General features: G+C 47.8%; 1 protein-coding gene across 1 annotated transcript in view; it reads left to right on the top strand.

Annotated features, from left to right (window-relative positions):
* The first annotated feature begins 757 nt into the window (after positions 1–757).
* PTDSS2 (phosphatidylserine synthase 2) overlaps positions 758–27,488 on the top strand; it is a 39,836-nt gene continuing 13,105 nt past the window's right edge. Inside the window, exons 1-9 of the mRNA XM_014940698.1 lie at positions 758–1,667; positions 9,228–9,329; positions 14,222–14,304; positions 19,262–19,329; positions 21,837–21,971; positions 22,517–22,567; positions 25,041–25,154; positions 26,511–26,629; positions 27,324–27,438. Of these exons, the coding sequence (XP_014796184.1) occupies positions 1,657–1,667; positions 9,228–9,329; positions 14,222–14,304; positions 19,262–19,329; positions 21,837–21,971; positions 22,517–22,567; positions 25,041–25,154; positions 26,511–26,629; positions 27,324–27,438 (798 nt within the window). The 5' untranslated portion in view covers positions 758–1,656. The remainder of the gene's footprint in view (positions 1,668–9,227; positions 9,330–14,221; positions 14,305–19,261; positions 19,330–21,836; positions 21,972–22,516; positions 22,568–25,040; positions 25,155–26,510; positions 26,630–27,323; positions 27,439–27,488) is intronic.

Below are 27,488 nucleotides of genomic sequence, written 5' to 3'. Positions count from 1 at the left end.
CCTGGAGGAGCAGCCGCCCCCGCAGCCCAACGGCGGCGCCGGCCCCCCCGGGGCGGCGGAAGAGCGGCCCCCGCCGCCCGGAGCCGAGAGGGACGGCCCCGGCCTGCGCCGCAGCACCGAGTCCGAGGTCTACGACGACGGCACCAACACCTTCTTCTGGTGAGAGCCGCCCCTTCACGGCCCGGCCCCTGCTCCCCCCGGCCCGCTCCTGCCCTGCGGTCCCCCCGGTTGTCCGGGCGGCGCGGCGGAGAGCTGCCGGGCACCGGGCTGGGGAAAACGGAGGGAAAAATGCAAAACTGCGGCGCGTTTCTGCGATTTACCTGGCGTTTGGCTTCGCCGCCGCAGCTACCGGTGCTGGGAGACCGTAGGCTGTGTCTAAAGGTGCTTTTCCAGGTATTGCGGTGATACTAATTACCGCTTCCTGGCGCCGTGGCGGTGACTGGGGGCAGCGGCGCCTTCCCCGGCCCCGCCCGGGTCCCCCGGCGCTGGGGACCCCCCGTCTGGGCACGGGCTGGTGCCTGGTTCCGGGCGTTCTGCCGGCACCGCCGGTGTGTGTCAACCCCTCGGGCTCGGGAGGAGCCGTGTCTGTCCCTGTTCTGTCCTCACAGGACGCCAGAGTCCTCATCCCCAACGTGTGCCGGTGAGGTGTTTTGTAGAGTAGAGTCATAGGGTCTTTTAGGTTGGAAAAGACCTTTAAGATCGCGGGGTTGGGGGCAGCGGCGCCTTCCCCGGCCCCGCCCGGGTCCCCCGGCGCTGGGGACCCCCCGTCTGGGCACGGGCTGGTGCCTGGTTCCGGGCGTTCTGCCGGCACCGCCGGTGTGTGTCAACCCCTCGGGCTCGGGAGGAGCCGTGTCTGTCCCTGTTCTGTCCTCACAGGACGCCAGAGTCCTCATCCCCAACGTGTGCCGGTGAGGTGTTTTGTAGAGTAGAGTCATAGGGTCTTTTAGGTTGGAAAAGACCTTTAAGATCACGGAGTCCAGCTGTTACCCTGACGCGGCCAAGTCCAGCACTGAGCCATCATTTCCTATGGTTTTGTGGTGTGCTCCATCCAGGGAATCGGTGCAGAAAAGCCATGGCTGCCTCTGTTGGGCCAGCGGGGCAAATCGGGGTTCTGTTAGAGTCAGCCCTCGCAGGGAGAGATGCTGGAAAAATCCTCCTAAATCCCGTCTCTGCTGGAGTTGTTCCAGAAACCCCCTCCAGTGCACGTGTGTAGGTCTGTAGTTTTTCCTGTGTGTGCTAAACGCACGTCCCCCTCGACGAAGGAGCCCGCGCTGAGCGTGAGGTCCCTCGCTGGGAACATGAGCCGAGGGCGATATGATTTGGCTGGAGTTTGACATCAAGGAGCCGGAGGGGGAGGGCGCTTGGCTCTCACCCTGCCAGTGCGGGCAGCGGCCGGGCGCGGGGTGTCCGGCTGGATGAAGCCGCCGATTCCGGGGGACGTTTCTGCCGGTACCAACAGCAAAGGAAGGATTCCATGCTGCCGGGTCGCAGGGTGGTCTCTGCAGAAGCCTGACACGGGCAAGTGTAGCCGAGGGACGTCGTCTTGAGGGCAAGAGGACCTTTCTTGGAGAGCACATTGGAGAGCCACATGTCGGCTGAGCGAGCGATTGAATAACCGGAGCCTGCCGAGGTCTGCGGAGTGGTGCCATCTTATAAATGGAAAATGGGTAAAGCCATTGTTTTCTTACTGTCTGCTTAAGGAGGCTCTTGCCAGGAATTGCTGGTTTTATTGTATAATCTCACCCTGTTGCACCTTTTTCCTGTGGTGGGGGTGTGGTGCCAGTGTGCACTCTGCTGCTGGTACAGGGATTGGGGTTGTCACCCTGAAATATGGGCTGTAATTGCAGTTAATTTGTCCCTGTGAATGCTTCTTTTGAAGGTCCGAATGTGCCACCATTCTTTCAGGGGCTTCCCCTTTGTTGGCTAATCCCTTCCAGGAGGGCAGTTTAAATTGTTCCTTAATGTTTATTTTATTGTATTTTTCCCTAGAAGTGTAAGTTGCTTGTGCTGTCAGCCAGGAGTTAAAATGCTTGTAAAAATTTCAAGGTTTTTCCTACTGTTCCTTTTGACCCGTGGGTGCCAGCGTGTTGCCATACCCTTTGGGAATGACTCGGTTCCTACAGCAGCTGAGAATAAAGATTATACAGAGGAATGATCTTCTTCCTGTGAGCCTTGGTACTCTTCTTGCACTGTCTGTTACAGAGGCAGTCACAGAAAATGGAAATTTAGGAGTGTAGGTGCCCTCTGTCTTTGCCCGTGTGGAAAGTTCCTTTTCTCCTTGAAGTTTGGAAGCCAGTGGACATGGTTACTCTTGTAGCCTGCTCAGTTTGGAAAAATTCAAGAACTGGGGACTTGTAGACACAGTCAGAAATCATTCTAGAAGTAATCTTGGACTAGATGATCTCCAGAGGTCCCTTGCAACCCCATATGATTCTATAGTAGTTCAGTTTGTAAAGGTAATTTCACCGCTATAAACGCGGCCCTTGGGAACGGTGGTACTTCCTAGCTGTCTGCCTGCTCTTCTAGAATCTTTTTAAAACTTTGAAAAAGAAGTCACATGCTGTGTAATACTTCAGTTCTTATTCAGTCTTAATAACTGGAATCTGGAAAATACTCTATTTTAGCCACGTTGTGGGAACCTGCTCAGTCAGTACCTTGTCAGCTCTTTTTGTCATTGGGGAATGTCAAGGGAAGGAAACAGGGAGCAGCTTTATGAAAGGGATTATCCCCGGGCGAATCTTCCCACCTCTCTTCCCGCTGGCCGAGCGCTGGAGGGGCCGGGCCGTCCCCAGGCCACTGCTCTGGGCAAACGCGGCCACTGGTGTTCCCAGTACCTGCCATTGTTTCTTGCCTGTCCGCTTACAGAATTCTCTCTGAATGCAAACAAAGGACCTCTTTGTGGCTGAGGCTTTGACTTTTGTTTTTGTGCTGCGTGGAGCGCTGTAGATCTGATGTTTTTACTGAGCTAGCATGGAAAAACCACCAGGTTGGTTTTGTTTGTAGTGTGGCTTTTATTTTTGTTGTTTGTTTTTTTTTTTTTTTTTTAAATATCCCCACATAGAGTCTTCTACGTCTCTGTGGCTTGGTTTCTGTCACCCGTGGGAGAGTGACTCTGGTGTGTCTAACAGACTGGTGCTGCTGGGACTCGGTTCTGTGGGGGAAAAGGAGGATCCCACAGAAGCTGGGGTTTGGTGCCAGTGAGCAGTAACTGTGAGAGATGCCTAAAGATAGCTGATGCTGGAGAAAGAAGGGATGGGTGTCTTTCTGAGGGGGAGCAAAACAGCTTGTGAAATAGTAAATCGATTTATCTCCACTAAATCAAATAAATGATGAGAGTCGGGGTGTACAATTGCCGTGTATAAGCAACAAGCTTATACACAACAATATACAAGCAACTTTTCTGAAGAGCAAAGGAAACTTTCCTCCCTGTCCTGGCAGCAGAAGGTGGTGTGGTGTTGAGGCTGTTCATGCCGGCCCAGCCCCAGCCTGGATTACCAGTCTGGAATCTTCTAATTAGAAATTGTGTATAATTGTCCCCTGAAATTTCAGCGTTACCCCTGATTTCTGTGTCTATTTCATAGCTTGTATTTAACCAAAGCACATCTTCCAGGAAGGCTTCCAGCCTTGATGTGAAGATGTTGGGAGGTGCCAGATACATCCTTGCCGCCACATTACGTGGTGACTCTATGGGTTAATTGCTTTTGCTAAGCCTGACTTTAATTTGAATTTAATTACCTTTAATGTCCTCAGTTGGGTATTGATGCTTTTTTTTCTCTCACGCTAAATACTTCTGTCTTGCTGTCACGTGGAGGTTTCTGGGGTTTCCAGGGGGCTGATGGGAGAGGCTGGTGGCTTATCAGAGAGAGAGATTAGGGAGAGGGAAGATCTGAAATCGGCAGGAACGTTTTTCTGTGCCCTCTGGTGAGGATTGTGCAGCTCTTACAACACCCCGCGAGCTCCTTGGAAACTTCACACTTCCTGGATCTTTATTTTTCCATCCTATGCAAGCTTGGTGCCTTGGAGCGGGCCCAGGTGGGGTCCTGTCTTTGCTGACCCCCTCTGCCCGTTCTCTGCCTGCCCAGCACTGACCACGCTGGAGCACATTGCTGAACTCCAGCAGAGAAATCTTGTCTCAGGCCACCAAGGTGTCACCCAGCCCGTGGCTTTGGGGTGTTTGGGTCCCCCTGGCAGTGCCCTTTGCTGGGACGTGGTGCCATGTGAGGTGGGGTCCTCCCCAGTGGTGCCCTTTGCTGGGACGTGGTGCCATGCGAGGCCGGGTGCACTGACTCATGTGGCAGAGGAGGTGGCTGTCCCCTGAGAATTGTGACACTGGAAGGTCCCAGCCCTTTCCTGGAAGGAAGGGATCGCATCGTTCCCTCAAGTCAGCTCCAAGTGCGGAAGAAATCTCTTTATGCAGGGACCCTGTGAGAGTTCCCCTGCCAGGGCTTTAGGCTCTGGATCAGTTTTAAACTGAAACCTGAAACCAAGATTTCAGTAGGTTTAAACATATGAAAATGTTTAACATTTAAAACAGATCATCTTGTGAACTTTGATTAACTTGTGAACTTAGCAGAACTGCACAGTGGAGATTGGCTTTTCCCCCCTCATTGGAAGGCACACGGCTGGTTTGCTGAAGGTGCTTGGCTTTTGAATGCCCAGGTCTGGCTTCTCTGGAGGAACGAGCCTTGGTGCTTCTCTTGCAGCCATGGGTTTATGAGAGACACTGGCTTATGGCAAGGAAACTGAACGTTACTATTTTGGAGCGTCACAAGTATGTCCAGAAACTTAATCAGTGTTGTGTACCTTTAGAGATGTGCTGAAGGCTCGTTGCTGGTCTAAGAATAGGTGCCTTTTTTTTTTATTATCTCTGAGAGTTTAAACAGATTTTAAACCACACTCTACAGCTTCAAACCACGTCTCTGTTGCGTTGCAGACACAGATACTTGGAGCTTTCAGGCAGCGGTACGTACAAAGTGCAGACTTCGGCTTGGTGGCCACTAGTTATTTTTTTCAGAGAGATCTTGTGTCACAAACTGGCAGTTAAACGCTTAATTTTGAAATATTGAGTCCTGAGCGCTTGCTTCAGCCCTGCGCAACCTGAACGTCTGCTTCATGTCTCTAATTTGGGATATAATGCCAAGATTACGACCCATTTTTGTTGAAGGTTTCAAAAACCTCTCTATATCCAAACAGGACTGCTCCCATGTTATTTACAGTTTTGATTTTGATGTCAAAATGTTGGTCAGTTTTAAATTGTTACTAATTATTGTTGTATTTTCCCATACGTCTTTCCTGACAATAACTGCCCTCTGCCTTATTCTTCACAATAACTCCGCTGCTGTTGCAGTAATACCTTTGCTGTGTTGTCCATCTGTCATGTTTTCTTAGAGGTCCCAGCAGGCGTCAGATGGGGTTGGTGTACGGAGGGCAGGCAGCTTGGACAGTCGCTTAAAATCTCTTTTGAAATGCTTTTATGACTTTACTGTTATTTGGAATCAAGAAAAAAAATAACTTGTGAAGAAGTTGCTGCTAGGCTGAGGTGGGCCCAGCAGGGTTTGTTGACAGCCCCTTCCCCAGCAGGAGCTGTTAATGTGAGTCTCTAAAGCGGAGGGACAGAAGGACAGACCACTCTGCTGGTCCTTGGGATTGGGTTTTACTTAGGGAATTGACAAAAAGATTAATAAATAAATACTCTGCAGGTTGTTCTCAATGATTGTTATTGTTTTCAGGGCAGCCATTGCATCATTTCTGACAAACAAGAACGCTAGTGCAGAGCAGTGGATAGTAATTAGGGTGTGGTGCCACTCATTAAGCTGATTGTCCTTTGTGCTGGAGATGGAAGGAGGTCACCTCTCCACTGGGTATCGCTGCTCCTGGCCCTCCCCGTGCCCCCCCAAAAAGCATACTTACAAATAGCCTTAGGTCATTTTTGTCATCTGCTTTATTTGGAAAATTAAAGCTCTGATAGTAATTTCCTTGTAAAACCTGCAGTTTCTGAGTGTGACAGCAGGAGAAGAGAAGCTGGACTGGAACTGAGTCCCGTTCCCTGGGAAAGCCCGTGCTGTGCTCTGGGCTGAGGGGAGGGATGGGGCTGGGGGCACGGGCTGCTCTGGGCTGAGGGGAGGGATGGGGCTGGGGGCACGGGCTGCTCTGGGCTGAGGGGAGGGATGGGGCTGGGGGCACAAGCTGCTCTCCAGATTTTTATAAAAACAAGACTTGAATGATTTCCCCCAAACGCCCCAGTGTTCAAATGGGGAAAGAACTAGATGTGAGATACAGAAAGTCAGGAGGATGCTAGTGTGGAAAAATCAGCTATTTAATGTTCTGGCTTTTTAATAGTTTGGGATTTGTTGTGAATTCTCTTTGACCTTACTGGCCTTACGTATTTTTATATGTATATGCTCTTAGGCACTGCTTTCTCAGATTTTTTGACCTAAAACCTCCTCAAGCTGGTGGTGTCTGTGCCCCTGGTGCGTGGCCAGGCCGTATGTAATTCCCAGGGGAGATGCTTCACTCCCGGCAGCCTCCCCAGCTCCGTGGGGAGCGTAAGCCCTGCTGTGTAATTCCTGCAGTGCTTACCTTGCCGGGATCTTCTTAGCTCTGTTGTCTTCCTCTGGCTGCATTATTTTAAAGTCTATGTGCAGACTAAAATAATCCCTCATTATGCAGTTTAATTAGCCCAGGCTGGCTTCGCTGGTACGAGTACTTCTGTATGCTGCTCATTTTTCTGGCCACTGTAAATGTGTCACATTTAGTCTTGTTCCACGTGACTGTGGATTTCTGTTTTATTTTTTTTAGCTCTCAAGCTGTGGCAGGGCACGGCGTGTCTCTGTGTTTGCCTGTTTATTTGTTTTTTGCGCTGACAGGTAGGTTGACAGGAAGCTCTGCTGCCTCTGGCACCCGCCACCACTTTGTCACCACTCGCAGTTTTCAGCTCCAAGCTGCCAACCTGTTCTCCCCACAACAGACCCATCCCGACGTCTTTCTCCTGGCGGCTGGGTTTGGTGCCAGACTGACCGTACGTTTGCAGGACTAACCCGCTCCAAAACTTGCTGTGGGAGAATTGCCTTGGGTTGGAGGGGAGCAACTGAGTGGGAAGGGAGCTGGTGAGCTGAGGGGCCTCTTGGCTGTGGTTAGATAGGGGACTGTGGGGAGCTCCCAGGTGATGGTTGTGGCACCAAAACTAACCCAAAAGCAGGTTTGTGCCTGGAGCTCAAACACTGACTGTTTGCTTTGCTGCAAGGCCCACCAGGTGAGTGAAACCAGACCATCCGTGTTCTAGTAGAGGAGTTTCTAGAGGTGTCTATCTACACGAGGAGATGCTAATAACTGAGTGTTTTGGCAATTTCCATGACACTCAATGCCCTGAAAAAGTATTTGACGTCATAAAGGTGTTCAGATGGTGAAATGGTAAGATGGAAAACAGCGTTTCAAGGTCTATTTCGGTAGCCTCTTGGACATTAGGTTCAAAAAAGTAAACAATAAAACAAGGCATAATATAGAATGCATATCCTGTGATCAACATATAGGTTGGTTTTGTATTAATTATGTTCATATATACATGCAGCGGGCGGCACCGCAGTCTGGTTGCAGTGAATGGGAACGTTTAATTCAGCCCCCTGCCGTGCCGCCTCCTCTGGCAGGGCTGGATGCAGGTTTTGGACTCCTGTAGGTTACAAAATCGGCGCGAGTCAGGTGCGTGGCAGCCGCGGGGACGCGTGTGCTCTCTGAATCACCGGGACCCGGAGCTGGGGAGGCCGAGGAAAATGCCGCTGCCGAGCAGGGAGCTTGCTGCCACCAGCCTTTGCCTGCTTTTGCTGATTCCTGGCTGATTTTGAAAATACTCCTGGGTCCTTCTCTTTCTTTTTCCCCCGGAGCTGGTTAGTCCTTGTCCTCTGGGCTGCGAGGAAGGACGGTGTTAAAAGCCCAACACCTTTTTAACAGCGGCAGAAGAGGATTGCATCTGCTTATGAGGTATTGCCTGCGTTTCCCAGTGGGATTAAAGGGATGCTGCGAGAAGTGGCTGTGGTTTGGATTAGGATGAAACTGTAGTTCAAAATAACCATTACCTTAACTTCCAGAGCAGTTTTAGGTAGATTTCTGGGTTTGATGTTTGACGGTGTGTCAGTGGACCCCTTAAAAGTCCATGGTGATCTCTGGTTTATCGGGCACTGTGCAACTTGAATATACACAAACTTTGGTCTTTTGGCATAAACTGGAAATGTAGTGCTGGCTTGTATTACAATATCACCTGAAAAGAGCCGGTGTGTACAAATACTCCTTGTGATGTACTTTACACCTGCACACACAGACAAACAGTACCTACACATACTGTCACTCAGTTTCCCTGTTCTCTAAGCTTGGTGCTTTATACCTGGGTGATTTTCATTGCTTGTATTAAGAGCTGTTGTATAGTCCTCTAAACCAGGACTGGTGACTTTGGGACTTGATCTTAAGTGGCCAGACTTCCCCTTCTTCCCCTCCTCTGAGGTCAGAGGAGTTTTCCAGTGAAAACAATAAATGGCTTCTCATTAGGAAAAGAATTTTCAGTGTGACATTAAAAGAGTACATTTGTGGCACTGTAGGAGTGTTCTGTGTGTCAAACCCGTGGGTGTGTGTGTATGTACCTGTTCTTTATGTCTAGGATGAACTGGAACTGTGAGAATTACTGCTAATGAGGCATCTAGAGAAGCGTCATAATTCTTACAATTGCAACTGTCCTCATTCAGAGATTTTACCTTTTTTTTTTTTTTTTTTAATGACTAGTTTTTCTGGTAACGTGTAATTCCCGTGTCTGGAGTGACTCCTCCTGTTCAGTCTGAAGAGGCTGGTCCATCTGCTGCAGCTTTTGTGAACAGTCTCTGAAATACCTCCGTTGGTGCAGACCCTGCTAGTCAGGAGGGAGAGCTCTGGGGGTTGTTTCTACGTATTAGCACAGGTGGTGCTAATTTTTTTCAAGTTGCTGCTGTTCACTTGGCAAGTGTTTCCCCAAATCTTCCTTCACTGAAAGCTCAGGGCAGGGGGAACAGGCGAGACCCGTTCCTTGGCAGGTTTCTGTCGTGTGCTGGTGATAACCAGTGCGGTGCCGTTGGGAATGCTGCTTGTGGGCTGTGCCATTACACGTCCTCAGTATCACCGGGCGCTGTCTGTCCATCACGCTTCACTGACAGGTGAAAGGACGAGTTTTTCTGCTTCCTGACGTCAGTTTTCTCTCCTCTGCGTTTCAGGAGAGCTCATACCTTGACAGTCCTGTTCATCCTCACCTGTGCACTGGGCTACGTGACCTTGCTTGAGGAAACGCCACAAGATACAGCCTACAACACCAAGAGGTGAGTGGCTGGGAGAGCCGTGCTGTGTGAGAGGGGGCTGGGGCTGTACGGCCAAGGCACCGTGTGTGCTTTTACCCTGCGCATCAGCCTCCTCAAATGACCTTTGCATTAACTCCTTTAAATGCCCCAACCCTCAGAAAGTGACAAACCCAAGCCCGAGTCTGTGAGCTCCTCTGCTGGCTGCTGAATCTCATTTCTAATCGGTTTAGTGTCACTCACTGTCACACCGGGTGGTGCCGCCTCTGTGTGGTTTAAAACAAAATACAAAACTCTTCCTAAAGCCTCAAAGTACTGGCTGAGTTTCTCTGGCAATGATTCTGCCTTTTTCTCTTAAAATAACCCAACTTTCTAAATTGTGTGAGCCGTGACTAAATTTTTCTGACGGAAGTGCTTTTTGTAAAATGATGTTCAAGATTTCAATACGGATTGTGATTTGTTGTTGAAAATTAACAGGAGAACTTGTAGCCAAAAGGGAAACTCTTGGGGAAAAAAGAATGAGATGAGTCTTATATGTGTGGTCCATTCCTACCATAATTTGAGCTAATTAAATGTAGCTGAATTACTCCTCTTTTTAACGAAATAAGTAGGGAAAAGTGGTCTTTTGATAATCTAAGTATGTTTTAAAAATTAAGGGTGTGCTTACAGACTGCAAAGCAGCCTTTCTATATGCATGGAAATCATTCTGTTTTCTACCAGTCTGGTTTCTTAAATACAATGCTGTTTTTCCCCTTGCTATTAAAGGGTTTCTTCCTATTTTTTTTACATTTTTTTAAAGTGACTCAGGATCTAGGATTCATTGTCGTGGCGGCGCTGGAGCTGGGGTGTTTCCTGAGATAGTGGTGGTTGTTCTGTCAGGCACACAATGGTCACTGGTGTCACTCACACATGTGCCGAGCTGGATTGTCACGCCTGGCAAGGTTGGAACACGGTGACCTGTCTGGAGCTGAGAAAACTTCTGCAAGGCTTTGGTGTGGTCAAATGCCATTTTATTCCTGTATAAGGAGGAAGGCCGTGGGGTGGATGGAGGCCTGGCATCCCCGGGAATGGCAGCTCAGAACAGAGGGGGTGAAAAGCTGGAAGAGAAGTGATGACACATCGTTAGGGAGTAATACAGATTTAAGGTGACTCAGTGGAATATCTTATTATTGAGATTAGAGCCTTTACTGCTTTAATAAAAACAAACCCAAAGAAGATTAATCAGCAGATTAACCTTTCTTTCATGAAATGGAAGTTGCTTTCTGTGTGTTCAGTGCAGGGAATAAGGTGACCAGTTGTTGAAAGCAGTTTAACAGCACCTTAGCAGGCAACGAGCAGTGAATGCCTTTTGATCACTTCTGTATCTCTGCTTGTGGATACTGCCTGCAATATCTAGATGCAAAAATACAGGAAAAACAGCATCCTGAGAATTGTGTACGGTCTTCCAAATTGTTTTTTTTGGAGGATACATCTCTGTTTCCACTCATGCTATTGCCGTAGTCATCCAGGCTACGTGCCAAATTCGGAGAGAGTTGTTACCTCAGCCAAATCATCACTTTTCCAAGCTAAAGATCAATGCAGACAAAACACCAGAGTGCTGTGGCCTCTCCTGAGCTTCACCTGTTGCCTTGGCCCCAGAGAGCATGGAGGTGTCTGTGGGGTTCAGCACCCTCCTTATGCTGAGTCAGTTCTCTGTGAGCTCCTCTCCGGTCTCAATTAAATCCCTTTCCCAAGGTCTTTGGGGGAAATGCTGTGCCAAATGTAGCACCAGTAATCATGAAGGATTCCAGCTCAGTTCCTGTCCCAGCTGTACTTACCCTTCGTTAGTGTCCGTGTCCCTGCTGCTGTTGCATCTCATTGTTCCTCACCAATTTTGTGTGGCTCTTTAAGTGTCTGTTTGAACAAAAAGAGGTATTTTGGAGCACATGATCAGAGCACAAGATGATCACAACATGCATAAATGTATCCATGTCCCAAATTTTCACAACTTTTTTTTTTTTGCTTCCATAACTTAAAATCCCTTATCCTACCCCGAGATCTTTCTCAGTGTACTGTAGAGCTGTTACATGTTTTGATCTGAAACGTTGGCCTGCGTGGGGCTGTCCCTGTGCGCAGACACTTGGTGGGAACGCTGCCCTGCTTAATGAGCAGCAGTGGGTTGGTGACCCCCGAGCATGTCCCGAGCTGTCGTGCTGCTTTATTTCCAACTGCTGCCCAGCGACAGAGAGGCACTGTTCCCCTGCTTAGGTGCAAAGCCCAAATGCACGCAGGCAAATGCTTCAGCCTCCTTTGTTTCCAGGCTCTTGCTGCCAGGTGCCAGGCTGCGAACGGCGGTAGCTGCTTAGAGCAGAACATTACATTGAAGTAAAGAACTCAAATTGCCATGCGTGTTTCCTGGAGTAGCCAGAGGAAGGAATCTGGGGCTCCCTCCCCTCTTCTCCCCTCTAAAAGGGCTTCCTTCACCCAGGCCCTTGGAGAAGCAGCTCTGGGCAGGATGAGGGGCTGGATTCCTGCAATAAGTCACCAGGAGAAACTGTGGTCAAAACCCAAGAGGATGTACCTATGAGATCATGGGGTGTGGTGTCCCTAGCAGAGATTTATATTTGCATCTGTTTATAAACTGGCATTTCAGTGCCACCTTCCTTCCTGCTACATGTTAGGGCAATAAAGGAGAAAATTTATTTTTTTTAAGATAAGGTTTACAGAAATGTTTTACATGCAAATCTAGTTGAAGTTCATTAGGGTCACACACAGAGATGTTGGTGTGATCATGGGAGATGTGTGATCAGATTGCCTCTGCTGTAAACAGTTGAAGAATTTTCTTTGTTAGCTGCAGAGATGCTGCCCTGCAAGGCCTGTCTGGTCAGTGAGACTCTTACCCACAGTTCCTACAGCGTTCAAAGCTGCCATGAGATAGTTGGTCCGTCCTGTGTGACCACCCTCTGTGCAGCCCCAGGAGGAACTGACAGGATCCAGCTCCAAGGGCAGCTAAAGACATGTTCAGTGACCTCCTTGGCATACAGTGGCTGTGGAGAAAGTCCATGTCTCCCAGATACTTTGAATGCTGAGCAGGGGGTCTTGGGGAAAAAAGTTAATATATTTTCCATATAGAGAACGCATTCAAGTTTAAAAAAGTCCTGTATGCATCAGGGTTGTACATTGAATTTCAAGCCATGAAACAGTCTCTCTTCCAAGATGCCTTTCTGCACTAGATTTGGCAGTCACTGGTCACAGCTCGGCCATGGTAACGGTTCTGTTAAAGCCTAGATCTAGTCTGGGGGTCTGTGTGTTGGCAAGAGGATGATCTCCAGCTCCTGTGGCTGAACACCTGCAGAGAACACAAGGTGAGGAGGAGGCTCGACCTCTGCCTGCCAGGCCCGGGCTTGGGCTACCAGTGAGGGGCTGGTACCAGTCACTGCAGAAGGGGCACGGGGCGCTGCGTGGGAGCTGCCTCCTTAAGGGCCCAGAACAAAGGGCGATACAGACTCACAGACAAGAGTCGTTGTCTTGTGTCCCCCAGTCCGCTCTTAAAACAGACAGACAATAACTTGTTTGTACTGATAAAACTGTTGCCACGTTCTCTCTTTCTTATTTGGTTAAGTGCGAAAATGATTTTTGTAGGTGTGCTTTGCCATTTAAATGTCTTCCTGAGCTGCTGCCGGAGAGAAGGCCTGAGCCCTGTCCTGCCAGGCCGCCTGCTGGGGTGATTTGAAGAAACCTCTCTCAAAACCTAGAGAAGGTCTTCTCTCCAGCCCTGGAAAGCAGCAGCCCCAGTCCTGGTTGGTCTCTGCAGGCTTCCTAAGGAGGCAGCGTGATGGTGTTAAGGAGAGAAATTTAGTTACTGCAGGGAAAAAAAAAAAAAAAGGGATAATGGAGCTGGTGTGGTTATTATACCAGTTTGTGATTTTCTTCCGAACTTCCCATGGTGAAGGTGAAGTAAAGTAATCCAGCTGGAGCTCCGGCTGACTTCGGCCTGGCTGCTGTTTGCCAGGGAGTGGATTTTAGAAAAAGGACATAACTGCAGGTTCTGGTGGTGACTTAGATTCAGGCCATCCCCAGCTTTGGGCAAATCACCCTCCCTGGGCCAAAACCAATGACCCTGGACATCTTGGCTCCTGGCTGAGCATAGCGAGAGCCCACAGAGATGTGTGGTGGTACTGGGGTCAGAACACAGACTGGTTGGTGCAAATGTCAGTTTGTAGGCCTGGGATTTCCAAACAAAGACTAGTGACTCAAAACACAGGATATTCTCATTATTTGAGATCAACTGAAAACTTTTTTAGCATCTTCATCTTTGAAAAGTGTGATGGAACAGTCTGTTTGCTGTTGCGTTCAGGAGCTAGTCCTGTTGTGTTTCCCGGTGTCACAGAGCAAGTGAAATACCCAGGAACGTCTCTTGGGGAAAACATTTGTATTTTCAGGACACAAACATTTTATACACAGAGGCGAATGTTGCAAAACTGTTTTGTATTTTCAGGACACAAACATTTTATACAGAGGCGAATGTTGCAAAACGGTTTTCATAAATCCTTTTGTTTTCTATTTTGAAAGAAGATTTTGAAATGCTTCTGGTGTGTAACATTTTCTCAATAAAAGAAAAATTATTAGTTATTTTCTCTGGCTGCTGCAAACAGCCATTTCATTTACAGCCAGGGGTTGCACCATTTGCTGCAGACACGGCTGCGCTCAGCCTGTGGTGTGGTGAGGGATTTCTCAGCTGTACATCTTTTCAGCAGCTCTCAAGCAGGAAAAGAAAGTTCTATGGGGAGTTTGGATGTACAAAACCAGAGCGTTTTGGGACTGCATTATACGGTTTCATCCATTGAAAGACCAGACATTTTTTACACCAAAGAGCATAATTTCCAATTTCATGAGGAAGATGAAACAACATAAACTGTTCTGTTTTCCACTTTCAGGGGTATTGTTGCCAGTATTCTGGTTTTCTTGTGTTTTGGAGTTACACAAGCTAAAGATGGACCATTTTCAAGACCTCATCCAGGTAACTTCAGTTGCTCAAGTCACTCAGATATTTCTGGTACATTGCGTGGTTTGTGGTGAACGTAAATATTTGTGTTACTTCTACAGAAGGTAGGTTGTAATTTAAATAATAACAAATCAGGTTCATTAGCACTGCCCGCTTATCACGTACCTTCCCAGCTTCCACCCAGCCTCCAAACAGCACAGGGATCCTGCACTTTCCATCTGTGGGTACCAGAGGACTTTTATTTATTTTTATCTCCCTCTTCTGGCTTCCTGTTGCTAGTAAAAAGCTTTGTGGGAACTGCCAGATTCTGGAAACCTTAAATTCCTTTGTTTATCCCTTCTTTTCCCCCTCCTTTCTGTGACAGGGCTGTGCTGCTGACCACACGGCCGGTTGCTGGTCCCTGCACTCCCTTTGCTGGCTGTCCATTAGCCGTGATAACCACAGCCTTCTAGTCCAGCAGTTGGGGCTGTGCTGCTGACCACACAGCCAGTTGCTGGTCCCTGCACTCCCTTTGCTGGCTGTCCATTAGCCGTGATAATCACGGGCTTCTAGGCCAGCAGGTTTGATTTTAAAGATTTCTAGTAAGACTGTAAGTCTTGAAAGCGTTTGAAAGCACAAGACAAAACCTCTTCCATGTAGTGTTATATCAGGTGAAGTATGAAAATATTAAAATATCTTTGATTCTTTTTTCTTTCCTCATTTTAAATGTGAGTCATTGAGAAAGAATTAAGGGAATTTATATAGACTTATATAATATTCCTGACAGCATTAGGCTCTCCTACAGTCAAATAAAGCTGTAAGTATTTCTTGTGCCAAAAATGTAATGTTCCAGTGTAGGAATGCTGTTCTGTATGAGGAACTGCACACGTTCAAAACCTCCATCAGAGCAGATGTTGTTCTCGAGCACGGCCCACAGCACGCTCTGCAAACGTGTGCTTTTATTCAGAACTCGGTGTTTCTGAGGTCTTATTAAATAGAAGTTTTTGGTCTTTCTGTTACAGTTAAGTCTGGTTCCTCCTATAGGACAAATTGCTCCTTTTAAGGACAGCAGTGATGTTTGAGTGCTTTCAGTGTCAGACCCTCCAGTGGCTTTGTCTGGGACAGAACCTGGTTTTGTTCCCTGGAACAAAGTGGTACAAATGGGATGGGGGGAGTCCGAAGGTCAGAGACATCTACAGCCAACATCTAGCGTAGATGGAGCCAACATCTACAAAGGTCAAAGACCTCTACAGCCAACGTCTAGCACAGACAGAGCCAACATCTACCACCTCCTGTCTTGGGAGCAGCAGTTATGGGACCAGAGCTGAGTGTCTCCAGAATCAGGTGGCCCCTGAACAGGGTGATGGGAGAATCCCCTGTGTATTCAGCCACTTCAAACGCTGGGTGCATTCACGTTCTCTTTTGTATTTTACCTTCACCTTTCCTCCAGCTCGTGTGGTGGTTTGATCTTCTGAAGAGGGGCTTTCAGGAACTGTAGGGGTTTGGTAGGACAGTGGCTGCTCGCCGGGTTGCAGCAGGACATGGTGGTGCCTTAAAAAGGAGAATAGTCATCCTTTCCCACCCCTCTCCCGTGGAAGGCTGTTGGGCAGCAGAGGACGTGGCGCTGCAGCCCGGCGAGATGCCGTGGTGGCTCTCCAGTTACAGGGCTGTGCTGGGGAGTTCAGCCCAGGCTCTGACCTTGGCTCGGCGCTGCTGTTCCCGGAGAAAGACCTCATCCCAAAGGAACTGGGAGCGGGGCCACCGCTGTGCCCTGCTTCCATTTATAGGGCGGAAGGAAGCCCTGGGCCAGCGGGGACACTGCGGTCACACCGCGGGGCTGGCACACAGCTCCTCATGCTGGATCTTGGGCACAGCCAGCCTTCCTGCCCGGCTCCTCTCCCCTCATTCATGGAGCCCCAGTATTCAGTGTGTGGCTACCTATTTCTGGCCACCTTGGAGGTGGTTTATATTTTTGTCTGGGTTTTGTGCCTGATGTTGTTGTTCTGTTTAACAGCTCTTCTTGCCCGGTGTTTACCCTCCTGATTTATTTATACATGGCTCACCGGTGCCAGCTCACCCTTGGTTTCACTAAAGCAAACAGGTTTTGCTAAAGCAACAAGTTTTGCTTGTATTTTCCTCCCTCAGTATTAGTTTGCTTTCCGTAGAATTTTGTTGCCTGCCCATTTAGCCCTTTGGGTGGCAGAGGCCAGGCTCGGGGCACTGTGGGTCTGGGGGTAGGTGGGTGGTTGTGCCCTCAGCCCGGCCGTGGCTCTCGTGAAGTGCTGGTCTTGTGTTCTCAGCCTCCCTACAGCAGCAGCACTGCAGTGTTTGAGCGTGGTAATTACTAAACTATCAGGTATGTAATGATTAGGTAGGCTTCAGCTAATCAGGGAGATAGTCCTAATTTGCGGGAGGTTCATGGTGACAAGTGCGTTTAAGGAAAACAAATATTAAGTATGCCAAAAATAACTTTATAGCTGAAGCTGAGGCCAGTCCAGGAAGAGAGAGAACACAATGTTTGTACAGCTTCGAAAACATCTTGTTTCTGGTGTACCCATACAGATAGAAAGTCGGCTTCAGACCCTCCTGGGCACTTACGTCAGCTGGGGAGAAAGCACACTAAATTATAACCAGGTCTTTCATTTTTTTTATTCTGAAGTATCACAGAGCCTGTCCAGCAGCTGCAGACCCTCTGTTGCCAGAACCCTATGTATACAGGAGAGGAAAAGCTCTACTAGGGCTTTAGATGTTCCTGCTCTCTGAACTGTATGTCCATCAGTCCAGAACGGCTCTGGGGAGAGGTTTCTCTCCAAAAAAACCCACTGTGGCCAGTGGAGGCGTTTTTGCTTGTTTGTTTTTCCTGAGCTGTGTTCTGGAAAGACAGAAGGGTGCACGCTCCTGGTCATCCCTGCCGGGTGCAGTGGGTTTGGCAGTTAATTAAATGTGAAGGAAGGAGACAGAGCTCTCAAGCCATGGTTTCTGCAGCTGTTGTATGAGCGGCGCTGGGTATTGCCTCTGCCAGAAGGCAGCCTGGACTCTGCTTTTCTTTCCCTCCAGGAGATCAAGGGGCAAAACCACCTCGTACCGAGTGTTTGGAGGTTTGGTTGGTTGGTTAACTGACTGACCCCTGAGAAGACACTTCAGCCTGTTGCATAATTAAGAAATGGCAATTATGTTTTGTAGACTTTAAGCAAAAATCTTAGAAGTTCCAACTTCCGAGTGGATGCTGCTAGAGAGCTCTGAACTCCCTGTCATCCAGCTCCCCCTGCCTGGTTTGTTTTTCCTCCCCTGGAAGTGTAAAGTAGGCCATTTTGATGAAATTAATTTTGCAGTTTTGCTGGAAAAAAAGGTTACACCTTCTCACATTTCAGTCTGTTTTAACGATGGTGTCAGAAGCAGACTGTTAGGGACTTCTTTTAAAAATGTGAATTATTTTTCACCCCCTCCTCGAGGCTGAATTGGGTAAAGATGATGTTTATCTTAGTTTTAGGGGGCAAGGAAGCCTCTGTGAAGCTCTGCCAGACCATGGCTGGCTGCTCTCAGGTTCTGAGCCGATAGACAGCTCTGCCTGCAAGCCTGGAGCTGATGCCTGATCCTTGCATTATTTCTGTCAGGGTTAAGCATTCACGTACCGAAGCTGCTGGGGAGTTACTAGAGAGAAATGCCCAAATGGGCCTGAAGGTTGTTGGGTTTCTCACTTGGTGCAGGTCCTGTTGGTGCCGGTGGAACCCCTCGCTGTCCCTGCTCCCCAAAGGAACAACCCCCTCGGCTCCCCCGTCCCGTTCTGACTGTCACCCAGCCGTCCCCATGGAAGGGGAGCCCTGGTTTATTATAGGTGTAAACAGGAAACACCTGAAGGAAAGTCTATTAAAATCATTCCAGAGTGATTAGCGTGTGGCGTTACTGAGGGATTTAAATATCCCCTTGGGCTGAGTCAGGTTTTGCTGAACTACCTTGTGTAAAGGTTGGGATGTGGTCAGGAAAACCTGCTGGAGTCCGTGCACATCCTGGCTCTGTGCTAGCCGCCTGGCTTCTGCACCGGAGCTAGCTGAGGTGCTGGGGGAGATTTCCGAGCCCAGGAATCACTTTACAAGGCCACTCTGGGTGGCTTAGGATGAGTTGGGACATGAAGGCAGCCCCTGGAGCACAAAGCTCATAGCCAGGGCAGTCAGAGCCTGCTCCCAGGGGACTGAGTCCTTTGGGAGAACTGAGGTGAGGAGGACGGAGCTGGAGGTGCATAAATACTGTAATTTGTGTGCTTTTTAGAGTCAGGTGATGCTCCAGTGTGGGGAGAGCTGTAATCACACATCTGGGGAGGGTGAATAAAGACTGCAGGCTCTGAAGCAGCTGAGTTTTGCATCATGTTTCTCTTATGAAGGGTCTAGATGATCTCATAGGTCTTACAGCCAGCACCTGCTGAACCTCTGGTGCTTTTATTTATTTCCTAGTGAAAGTGAAAATATCACTGATATTTTGAAATGCTTTCTGCCCCTTGAGGAAAGAACCTTGTCTTCAGGGAAAAGGACGGTTTGTGGAAGTAAAAGCAGTGGTTCCTGCTGCCTGGCATAACAGCTCCTGGGCAGGAGGTGGCAAAGTGCATTAGTTAGGATGGGAAGCCCAAAATTGGACAGGTCAGGCAGGTTATGTGAGATGTGGAGAAAGATATCAGACCTTAGTCCAGGAAGGATGTAGTTCTCTCCCAAGGACTGGTAGAAGGCATTGCAAGTGGCATGGATCTTTCCTTCTCGTTCCTAAATATTTGGTTTGTTGGGTTGAAACGTTCTAATGGATCCCTGTGTATCGTGGCCGGGCTGGCAGCCTCTCTGGCCGGGCTCTTTGGGGAGGACAGGGAGCACTTCACCTGAATGCTGGGCTTCATCCTTCCCCAGGGCAGCATCCCTTCTTGAAGTGTTGGGTTGTGTTACAGTCAGTGGCCAGTCAGAAGCTGTTGTGCTTGGAAGCCTGCTAACCTCTGGGCTGTCTCTTTCTGCAGCTTACTGGAGGTTCTGGCTGTGTGTCAGCGTCGTCTATGAGCTCTTCCTCATCTTCATACTCTTCCAGGTAAGTAACCCAGACCGCTGGTTCCTAAATGCCAGCTTAATAATCCTTTGTGGTGGTCGTTAGGATTCTCACTGCCTACAGGAGATGCTCTTTGTTTTTGTGAAACCAAATCATGTGCTATTTAACGAGGCTTCTAGGTTGAGGAAAAATTAGGATATTATAAAGATATTATTTCTTCTTGTTGTCTACCCTGCTGTTTGTCTCAGCCTGGGTCAGGCACCGCAGTGATGTGTTCTTAAATGAGTTGATGAGGAGTCAGAGCTCTTGTTGAGATCGATGGATCAGGAGTTGGTGTTTGGTCGCTCCTCTGCTGGCCTTGGTGTGACTTGCTGGGATCACTTGCCAGCTGTTAGTTTGGAAATTCTGCAGATCGTGGGATGATTTCATGTTGTTTCATCTTCTGAAATACTTTTTACCTTGAATGATAGCCGCTTTGAACGTTTCTTTTTTTTTTGCATTAAGCCAAAACTTCATCTTTTTACCTTGAATGATAGCCGCTTTGAACATATTTTTTTTTATTATTTTTTTTTGCATTAAGCCAAAACTTCACACACAACTCTGTAGCGGCAGCAAACTGAGGATGGTGTGTTTTCTAGAAGGACACACTATTGATACTTCCAAATAAAGCACTGTATTTTTTACCATATTCTTGTCCTTTGGTACACTGAGAATTTTCCCCTGGCTTTTACAATTCTCTGACTTCTGAGAAGTGCAGCAGTGGAGGTGAAGCACTGAGGGGCAAGTGAGGGCAGTGAGGCTGGTGCTGTTCCCAAAGCCCGGGAGTTCCCGTGTGTATCCACACCCTGCACATCCAGCTGGAGTGCCAGGAAAGAGCCTGAGGTTTTGATGGAGACTCACTTTTCCTTGTGAGAACCCGTGCTTCTGCAGGTACCACCACATACTCCTCAGGTGGCTTCAAAAAATCATTTCAGATGAGAGAAGGATGAGGAACTTATTTCAAAACCCACTATTTTGCCTGTAGAGGCCAAGTGAGGTGAAAGGAGCGGGGCTGGAGTTGAGGTGGCGGGAAGTGTCACCTCTCTTCTGTCAGAGCAGGGCATTTGCTTTGCAAACAAGTTTTTAATATTGATCGACCCCTTTCCAGCTAATCAAAGGTTTCCTTTGGCTCCAGCAGTTCTTGTTCTGCTTGGCTTTCCTGGAGCCTCCCCAAGAGTCAGTGCCAAGCTCTCCTAGGAACACAAACTGGCCTTGCTTTTTTTTTTTTCTTTTGCCTTTTTTTTTTCTTTTCCCCCAGAAGGTGCCCACTTTTTTTTTTTTTTTTTTCCCCCAGAAGGTGCCCGCAGCAGGACCAGTGAGCAGCAAAGTGAGTTTTTGTCCCGCTGACATCACCTGGGGGTTCTGTGTGAACCCTTACGCAGGGCCCTGCTGTATCGTTAGGGTTTCATTTTTAATTGCTAGCACTGCCGTGGCTGTGAACTCTAACAGGAAAGCCTGGAATTGCTTTGCTTTCCTGGCGGCGTGTCCTGCTCGAGCCGTTTGGGTGTTCAGGACACTCTCGAGCTGTTGCTCAGCTCTTTACTAAAGATACCTTGTTACTTTGCACAGGTTTAAATGAGGTTAAAATTATGCTGAGTCTGCAAGTGACTGAACTTCCTTAAAAGCAAAGGCAAGCTCGCTCCTAGCTGAAACTTGCCTTACAGTTAAGGTGACTTCACTGGGTTTATTCTATAATTTTATTATGATGGCTACTAACTCATTGTGCCCTTGCCCTGCTTCTCCTGTGGCCGGTCTGTGCTGGGCGTTACGCTGCTGCTGGTGTGAGCCCCTGAGTGCAGCTCTGAGCAGCAAACCACCTTTCCCTCCAGCTGCTGGTCCCGGTGCTGTGGGCTCCTTCCCGGGCTGGGAAACCCGGGGGTCACTGACACGGGAGGTGCAGCGTGGAATGAGCCTGTCCCCTGTCCCTGCTGCGGCTTCAGCCCCGCTGAGCTGGAGTGAGAGCAGAAGGGCCAGTGGGAAGGGTGAATTGTGAGCCAGCCCGAGTACTGAGCTTCTGGGAGGGAGGTGGCATCGAGGGGTGGCTGAGGACATGGAGTAAAAGAGCTCTGATTTTTCATCTTTACAATATTTTAAGTTCATTCTGTAGCAATTTTTTCCTTAGTATTTAGCATTAGAGGCCCAGAAAGTCGGGTGTTTATACATACATATGTATATATACATATATATACATATATATATGCCCAGGGAGGGGGTGGAGTCCCCATCCCTGGCTGTGTTTAAGGGCCGTTTAGATGCAGTGCTGAGGGACATGGTGTAGGGGAGGACTTTGTAGAGTAGGGGAGATGGTTGGACTCGATGATCCCAAGGGTCTCTTCCAACCTGAACGATTCTATGATTCTATATGCTGTGTGACACTCCAGGGTCTCGATGTATTTCCAGAATTGTTCTGCAATACATGTTTAAACCCCACCCATTTGAGGGTGCAGTGTTGATGTCAATTCTCTGTACTCTGTGCTGACCCCCGCTGAGAGGCAGTTTGTTCCCCGCAGACGGTGCAGGACGGCCGGCAGTTCATGAAGTACATCGACCCGCACCTGGGCGTCCCTTTGCCAGAACGAGACTATGGCGGCAACTGCCTCATTTATGATCCCGGCAACAAAACGGATCCCTTCCACAACATCTGGGTAAGAAGTAAACAGAGTTACTTGCTAATGAGTCTGACTGGTTTTTGGTAAAAGGTTGATTAATTGAACTCTGTAGAGCCCAGTCGTGAGTCCTTCTGAGCGTTGAATGAGAGAACAGGTCACAACTGGCTCTTTTAGTGTCCTTATTTCGCTTCTCTTGACCTTCCCTGTTGATCAGATGGGGATATGTCTCTCTGGGTCCTAATGACATTGCCCAGGAGAGAGAGTGAACTGCTTAACAAGCCTTGTTTCTCAGATTATTGATGTAAACCTTTTCCCCTGGGAGTTTGGGTTTATTTGCGCGCTTAAAGAATCTTCTGCATGCGATCCCCTGGGGACACCAGGTTCAGAAGGTGCATGTTGCCCAGCAAGCCATAAGTTGGGCTTTTCTGAGCACCAGAAAATGTCAGGTTATTGTTTCTTGCTGGCAAACAGGAGACTCGGGATTTTATTGCTGCATTTTTCTTGGCAGGGGAAAAAAAGTCAGCATTAATGGGTTATTGTTTGTGGTGCAAAGTGACCTACACCCTCTTTTTGGTTTGTAGGACAAACTGGATGGATTTGTTCCTGCTCACTTCTTTGGCTGGTACCTGAAAGTAAGAACCTGTTACGCTTCTGTGACCGTGCTAGTCTGCTTGTAAAGCCTGGCTGCTTCTGGTTTGGTGATGCCAGTCTCCGTGGTCAGTTATATCAGGCAGTCATCTGTGAACTGGACTGTTTGGAATATATGAAAGGCTTTTTGTTTCCTTTTTTTTTTTTTCCTCTTCTCCTGACCGTGTCAGGTCACCTCATTTCTCTCCAAAGTAACACCACACTGACAGGCTCCCTCCTCCACTGTAATGCATTCTCAGGTCAGATCAATAAAATTAAAAATCCTTTACTCCTGTAGTGAGATAAATACTTGACAGAACTTTGAGTGCTGAGTACGGGGAAGGCAGTGAAGACCTGCTGCTACCCAGGCACAGGTGATACCCTGCTGCTCTTCCCAGGCAGGCTTTTTCCAGTGCATCCCAATCAGGACCTTAGATCACTAAATGGCTAGTGGTTAAATTCCTGTTACTTTTTAGTCAATATCAATCAGCAGTGGAAGGAATTCCAGCTGTGCTTGTCTCTGGCAGAACACTTTCAACGTGTGTTTTGCTGATACCTTTGGTCTAAATATTAGCTTTTTTTTAACCCAAGGAAACTCAGGAGCTAACTTTATTCTGCCCTGCAGACCTTGTTTGTTTTTTTACCCACAAGACCACCTTATATCATAAACTGAAAAAGCTCAGGCTGTTTTAAAAATAAGCTATATCTATGGTTTTGTTTTTCCTTTTCAAAAGTGGGGATGAATTCCTGTTAGTGGTTTGTTTTCCTCTGAGTTTTCTCCCCTGTAACCAGAAGATCAGTGTGGTAGGCAGGGGGAGGCTTGGACTTCAGATCAGCTTATCTGTGGCTGGGTACAGAATTAAATTTGGAGAAACTTGGATTTTCTTCATCCAAGAGAATTACATTACAAACTTAGATATCAGAATAGCGTTTCCATTGCATTATTTATTTTTACAAGACATGTCATACTGAGGAAAAATTGCCTAAATAGCGAGAGCCTGGGACCAAGACCTCAGGGGAGTAGTTCCTGAGGAACCAGAATGGGACAGAATTCCCTATGCCAGGCCACTCAGTTATTATCTGGCTTGGTTGGAAGACACCTTGTTTTTATTAGAGGCTGTTTCTGCAGAAATGGTGGAAATGGTGTGTCACCTTCTCAGCCTGCGCCCGGCCCCGCAGGGGAGTTGTTCCTCTGCTGCTCAGCCTGGAGGGAACTGGCTGCTGTGTTTCCTATTTGTCACTTCACAGATTTGTCTATAAAAAGCTGAAAGTGGAATGTGTTGTCTCCATAAACAGAGATGAGTGTGTGTTTGGGGTTTTCTTCTTTGGGTTTGGTGGTTTTTTTTGTCTGAGTAACAGACTCTGAAGGGCGATACTGCAGATGAGTGTGCCTCATTCGACAGAAATTGTTGTGGGCCTCCCCCTGTGCTTCGGAGTCACTTATATGGCATGTTGTCACACTATGGTGTGATAATGCCTGTCTTATGTTTTTCCACCTTCTGGTTGAGGCAGTCAAGCCCAAGCCATGTTCACTGTTCCAGAATCAGCTGGAGCACATTTGGGGTTGTCCCCTTCCACCCAGGTGCCCTGCTGAGGGTACAGCAGGTGGGATGTAGAGGCCCTTACCCACTTACAGATAGGAGATAAAGCATTACTGCAAATCTCTTCCCCTGTTTGGAGAGCAGGCTGAGACAATGCTGATGTTGTAAGACAGCAGCTTGGCTGGGTCCTCCTGCTGAGGGAGGCAGGAGACGCTGCTCTCCATCGCTCACCTGAGGAGCTGCTGGTGCAGAGTAGAGTGGGGTGCCCCAGCACAGCCAGGGCTGAGACTCCGTGCAGGTGACTTGTGAAGTTTGCACTAAACAGGCTCTGAAAAGCCTTTTTTGAGCAGTGGTAGAACGATGTGGTGGTGGAGCACCCAGAAATTCCATTCATTTCACTGACTTCCCTCTGGATCCCAGTTGCCTGCCTTTGGTCTTCCATGTAGCAGTGTTAATGGCATCATCTGCCCTCATCAGTGTCTGCCTCGTCTGTGGTGCTGCTTGAGGAGTTTAGAGACCCGTGGGCGTTTGCCTGTACTGGGCTATCACATGGTAAAATAAGATTGCCATGAGTTTCCTGATCCATTTCTGGGTACTGGAGACCAGGTATTCCACTGTACAAATAACCAGTAAACAAAGCACACCGTGTGTGTCCTCTGTCCAGAGTCCCTAAGGGTGATCTCATATTCCTTAAGTGATCGGTTTTGAAATTAGAAAAAAAAAAAAGTAATAATTTTTCCACATTCTGTCGCAAAACTGTAAATCTGAGCAGTGTATTTATGGAGTTCTCTTTTATTTAGATTTCTAAATGTCCTTATGTAGGTGGTGTCTGGTTTTACTCAGTCTGGTGTGCAAGTATTCATTTCTGTAATGGTATTTAGTACGCTGTGCAACTGTTGTGGATCTTGGAAACACTTTTTTTTCTGTCTTTATGTAGACTTTGATGATTCGAGACTGGTGGATGTGTATGATCATCAGTGTGATGTTCGAGTTTCTGGAGTACAGCCTGGAACACCAGCTCCCCAACTTCAGCGAATGTTGGTGGGATCACGTACGTACCGCATGGGTCGGGGTGTGTTTGGCCAAAGGGATGTATGTATTTTAAAGGGAGGGGGTAGGGGGTGGTGGGAACTAACTGACATTGTGTGCCCGAAGGGGGGGTGTGATTACTGCTGCTCAGGAGCAGACCTGCTTCTCCCTGTGGGGTTTTAATAGGTTTGTCACTGTTTGTATAATTTTGTGGGATTTCAAACTATTGCACATGGTTAAATATTTGGTTTGGTTCATTTCATACCAGAGAAGGAATCTGAAGCTTTACCTCATCCCTTTCAAATATCTGGTGATGGTACAAACCACAAAATCTGAAAAGCAGAGAAAGATAAAAAATTGGTGTGTAAAGTTTCAGATGGGGATTTTTCTTGCCTGTTAAAACAAAAACCCAAACAGGCTCAGTGCAGTTTCTGTCTGGCTCTTCCCTCTGTGCAAATGTTTTTACACCATTTTCTGAAAACAGTGAATATTACTATGTTGAGAATTTCTGGTGTGGTTTATAAAAAGCTTTTAAAAGCTCAAAGTTTGGCCTGACTGAAGAGCTGTTTGGTGACAATCTGTAACCGTTCCTGTCCAAACACACTGCCTGTGTCTGTTTTTCCAAGCCAGAGGGACTTCTGTGATCTAGTTTCTCTGTGGAAGAAACAAGCTCTATAGCTTATAGTGGCACACTTTTTTTTTTTTTTTTTTTTTTTAAATTTTCCTATGAAATATAAATTGCTTACCAGAGCGATCAAAATTACCTGCATTCAGGGCACACAGCTGGGGTTCTTAGGTTGTCTGGGCTTGGTTTTGTTCTTACAGTACAAGCTCTTTTCCCATCTTGTAATGATTTGCTCCATGGTTGTATTTATAAAAGGAAATGTATTATGTATAAAGACATCAAGCAAAGCTATTTTGATTTAAAAAAAAAACAACAAAACCTTCTTATGAAATAAACACTCTGTGCTCGGCTCCTTTGAAGGCGGAGGACAGCCAGGATTTTTCAGCTCAAGAGCTCAGTCTCCAGAATTAACGCTTGGCAATAAGGCAAGACGTGGGGAGAAATCCCTTCTTTAATTTCACCTCTTGAGCCTGCAGATGAGTAGTTTCTTTAGGAGGCAGCCTGAAGCTTAAGGAGTGTGCTAAGTGGTTGGGCACAGTAAAATCCAGTCCAGAGGAGAAGGTTCAGATTTTTTTTGGGTGTGTTTCTGAAGTTCTGAAGCTTGGGCTGCTGAGGTTCTTCCTCCTGAAGACCTGCACCTCCCTTCTCTGGGAGTGTCCCTCCTCGTGATGGGGGTCTGTCCATGTGTGTGTACCTACAGGGTCTGCCCTTCAGTGTTTCCCCTCCAGCATCACTGTGTGTTTCTACTTTCAGTGGATAATGGACGTGATCCTGTGCAACGGATTAGGAATTTACTGTGGGATGAAGACTCTCTCTTGGCTTTCTTTGAAGACATACAAGTGGCAAGGGCTTTGGAACATTCCTACATACAAGTAAGCTGGGGTAGGAAAACCCCACAGGCAGCCGCATGGGCCCACCTTAAAGCTGTTGGTTGTTGAAGAGTTGTTCAGTCAGGGTTAGTGTGAATTACAGAATTCGGGTGTGTTTGGATGACTCCAGTATCCAGTACCTTGTCCTGCATGGGAGCTCCTTTGTGAGAGTTTGATTTAATTTGGGAATGAAATTGTTGAAAACATACCTGTCTGCCCTGAGCATCGCCTGATGTCTGGGAAGGGGGGTGTCCTGGGGAAATGAGGTCTTTAATGGATTGGTAAAAGAGCAGGAGCCCGGGCTGGGATCATACTCTTTCATTCACAGAGGATCTGTTTGGTCCTTGTGCAAATAACACACTGCCCAGTAATCAGAGCTGCACAGGAACTGGGACTCTGAAACGTAAAATGTAATAAATCCCCTGTAGCCTTGGACCAGTACTGAGTGATCCCTTTCCCTAGTGGGTCTTTGCTGAGCAAAGCAGCCTGGGGAGCTGCTCGCTGCAGCGGCTGGAGTCCAGGATGGGCCAAATAACAGGCTTCCCTCCAACTCAGCGTGTTAATCTCATTAAGTAGTAGTTTTAATGGAGTAAATGGAGGCATTTTGCATATGTGAATTGGAGTCTCGAAGTGTTAGTAGATGCCTCTTATGTGCTGTTTCTTAATATTACAAGGATGTGCTCTGCTTTTTTTCCAGAGGTAAAATGAAGAGAATTGTCTTCCAGTTCACCCCGTACAGCTGGGTCAAATTTGAGTGGAAGCCGGCGTCCAGCCTGCGCAGGTGGCTGGCAGTCTGCGGCATCATCTTTGTGGTGAGGAAACTTCTGCTTTTCCTTTTCTCTGTCCTTTCAATGTTTTGTAC

Source organism: Calidris pugnax, unplaced genomic scaffold (assembly GCF_001431845.1).
Source record: "Calidris pugnax isolate Ruff unplaced genomic scaffold, ASM143184v1 scaffold98, whole genome shotgun sequence".
Taxonomy (NCBI): Eukaryota; Metazoa; Chordata; class Aves; order Charadriiformes; family Scolopacidae; genus Calidris; species Calidris pugnax.
This window is presented reverse-complemented; position numbering and strand designations above follow the sequence as displayed.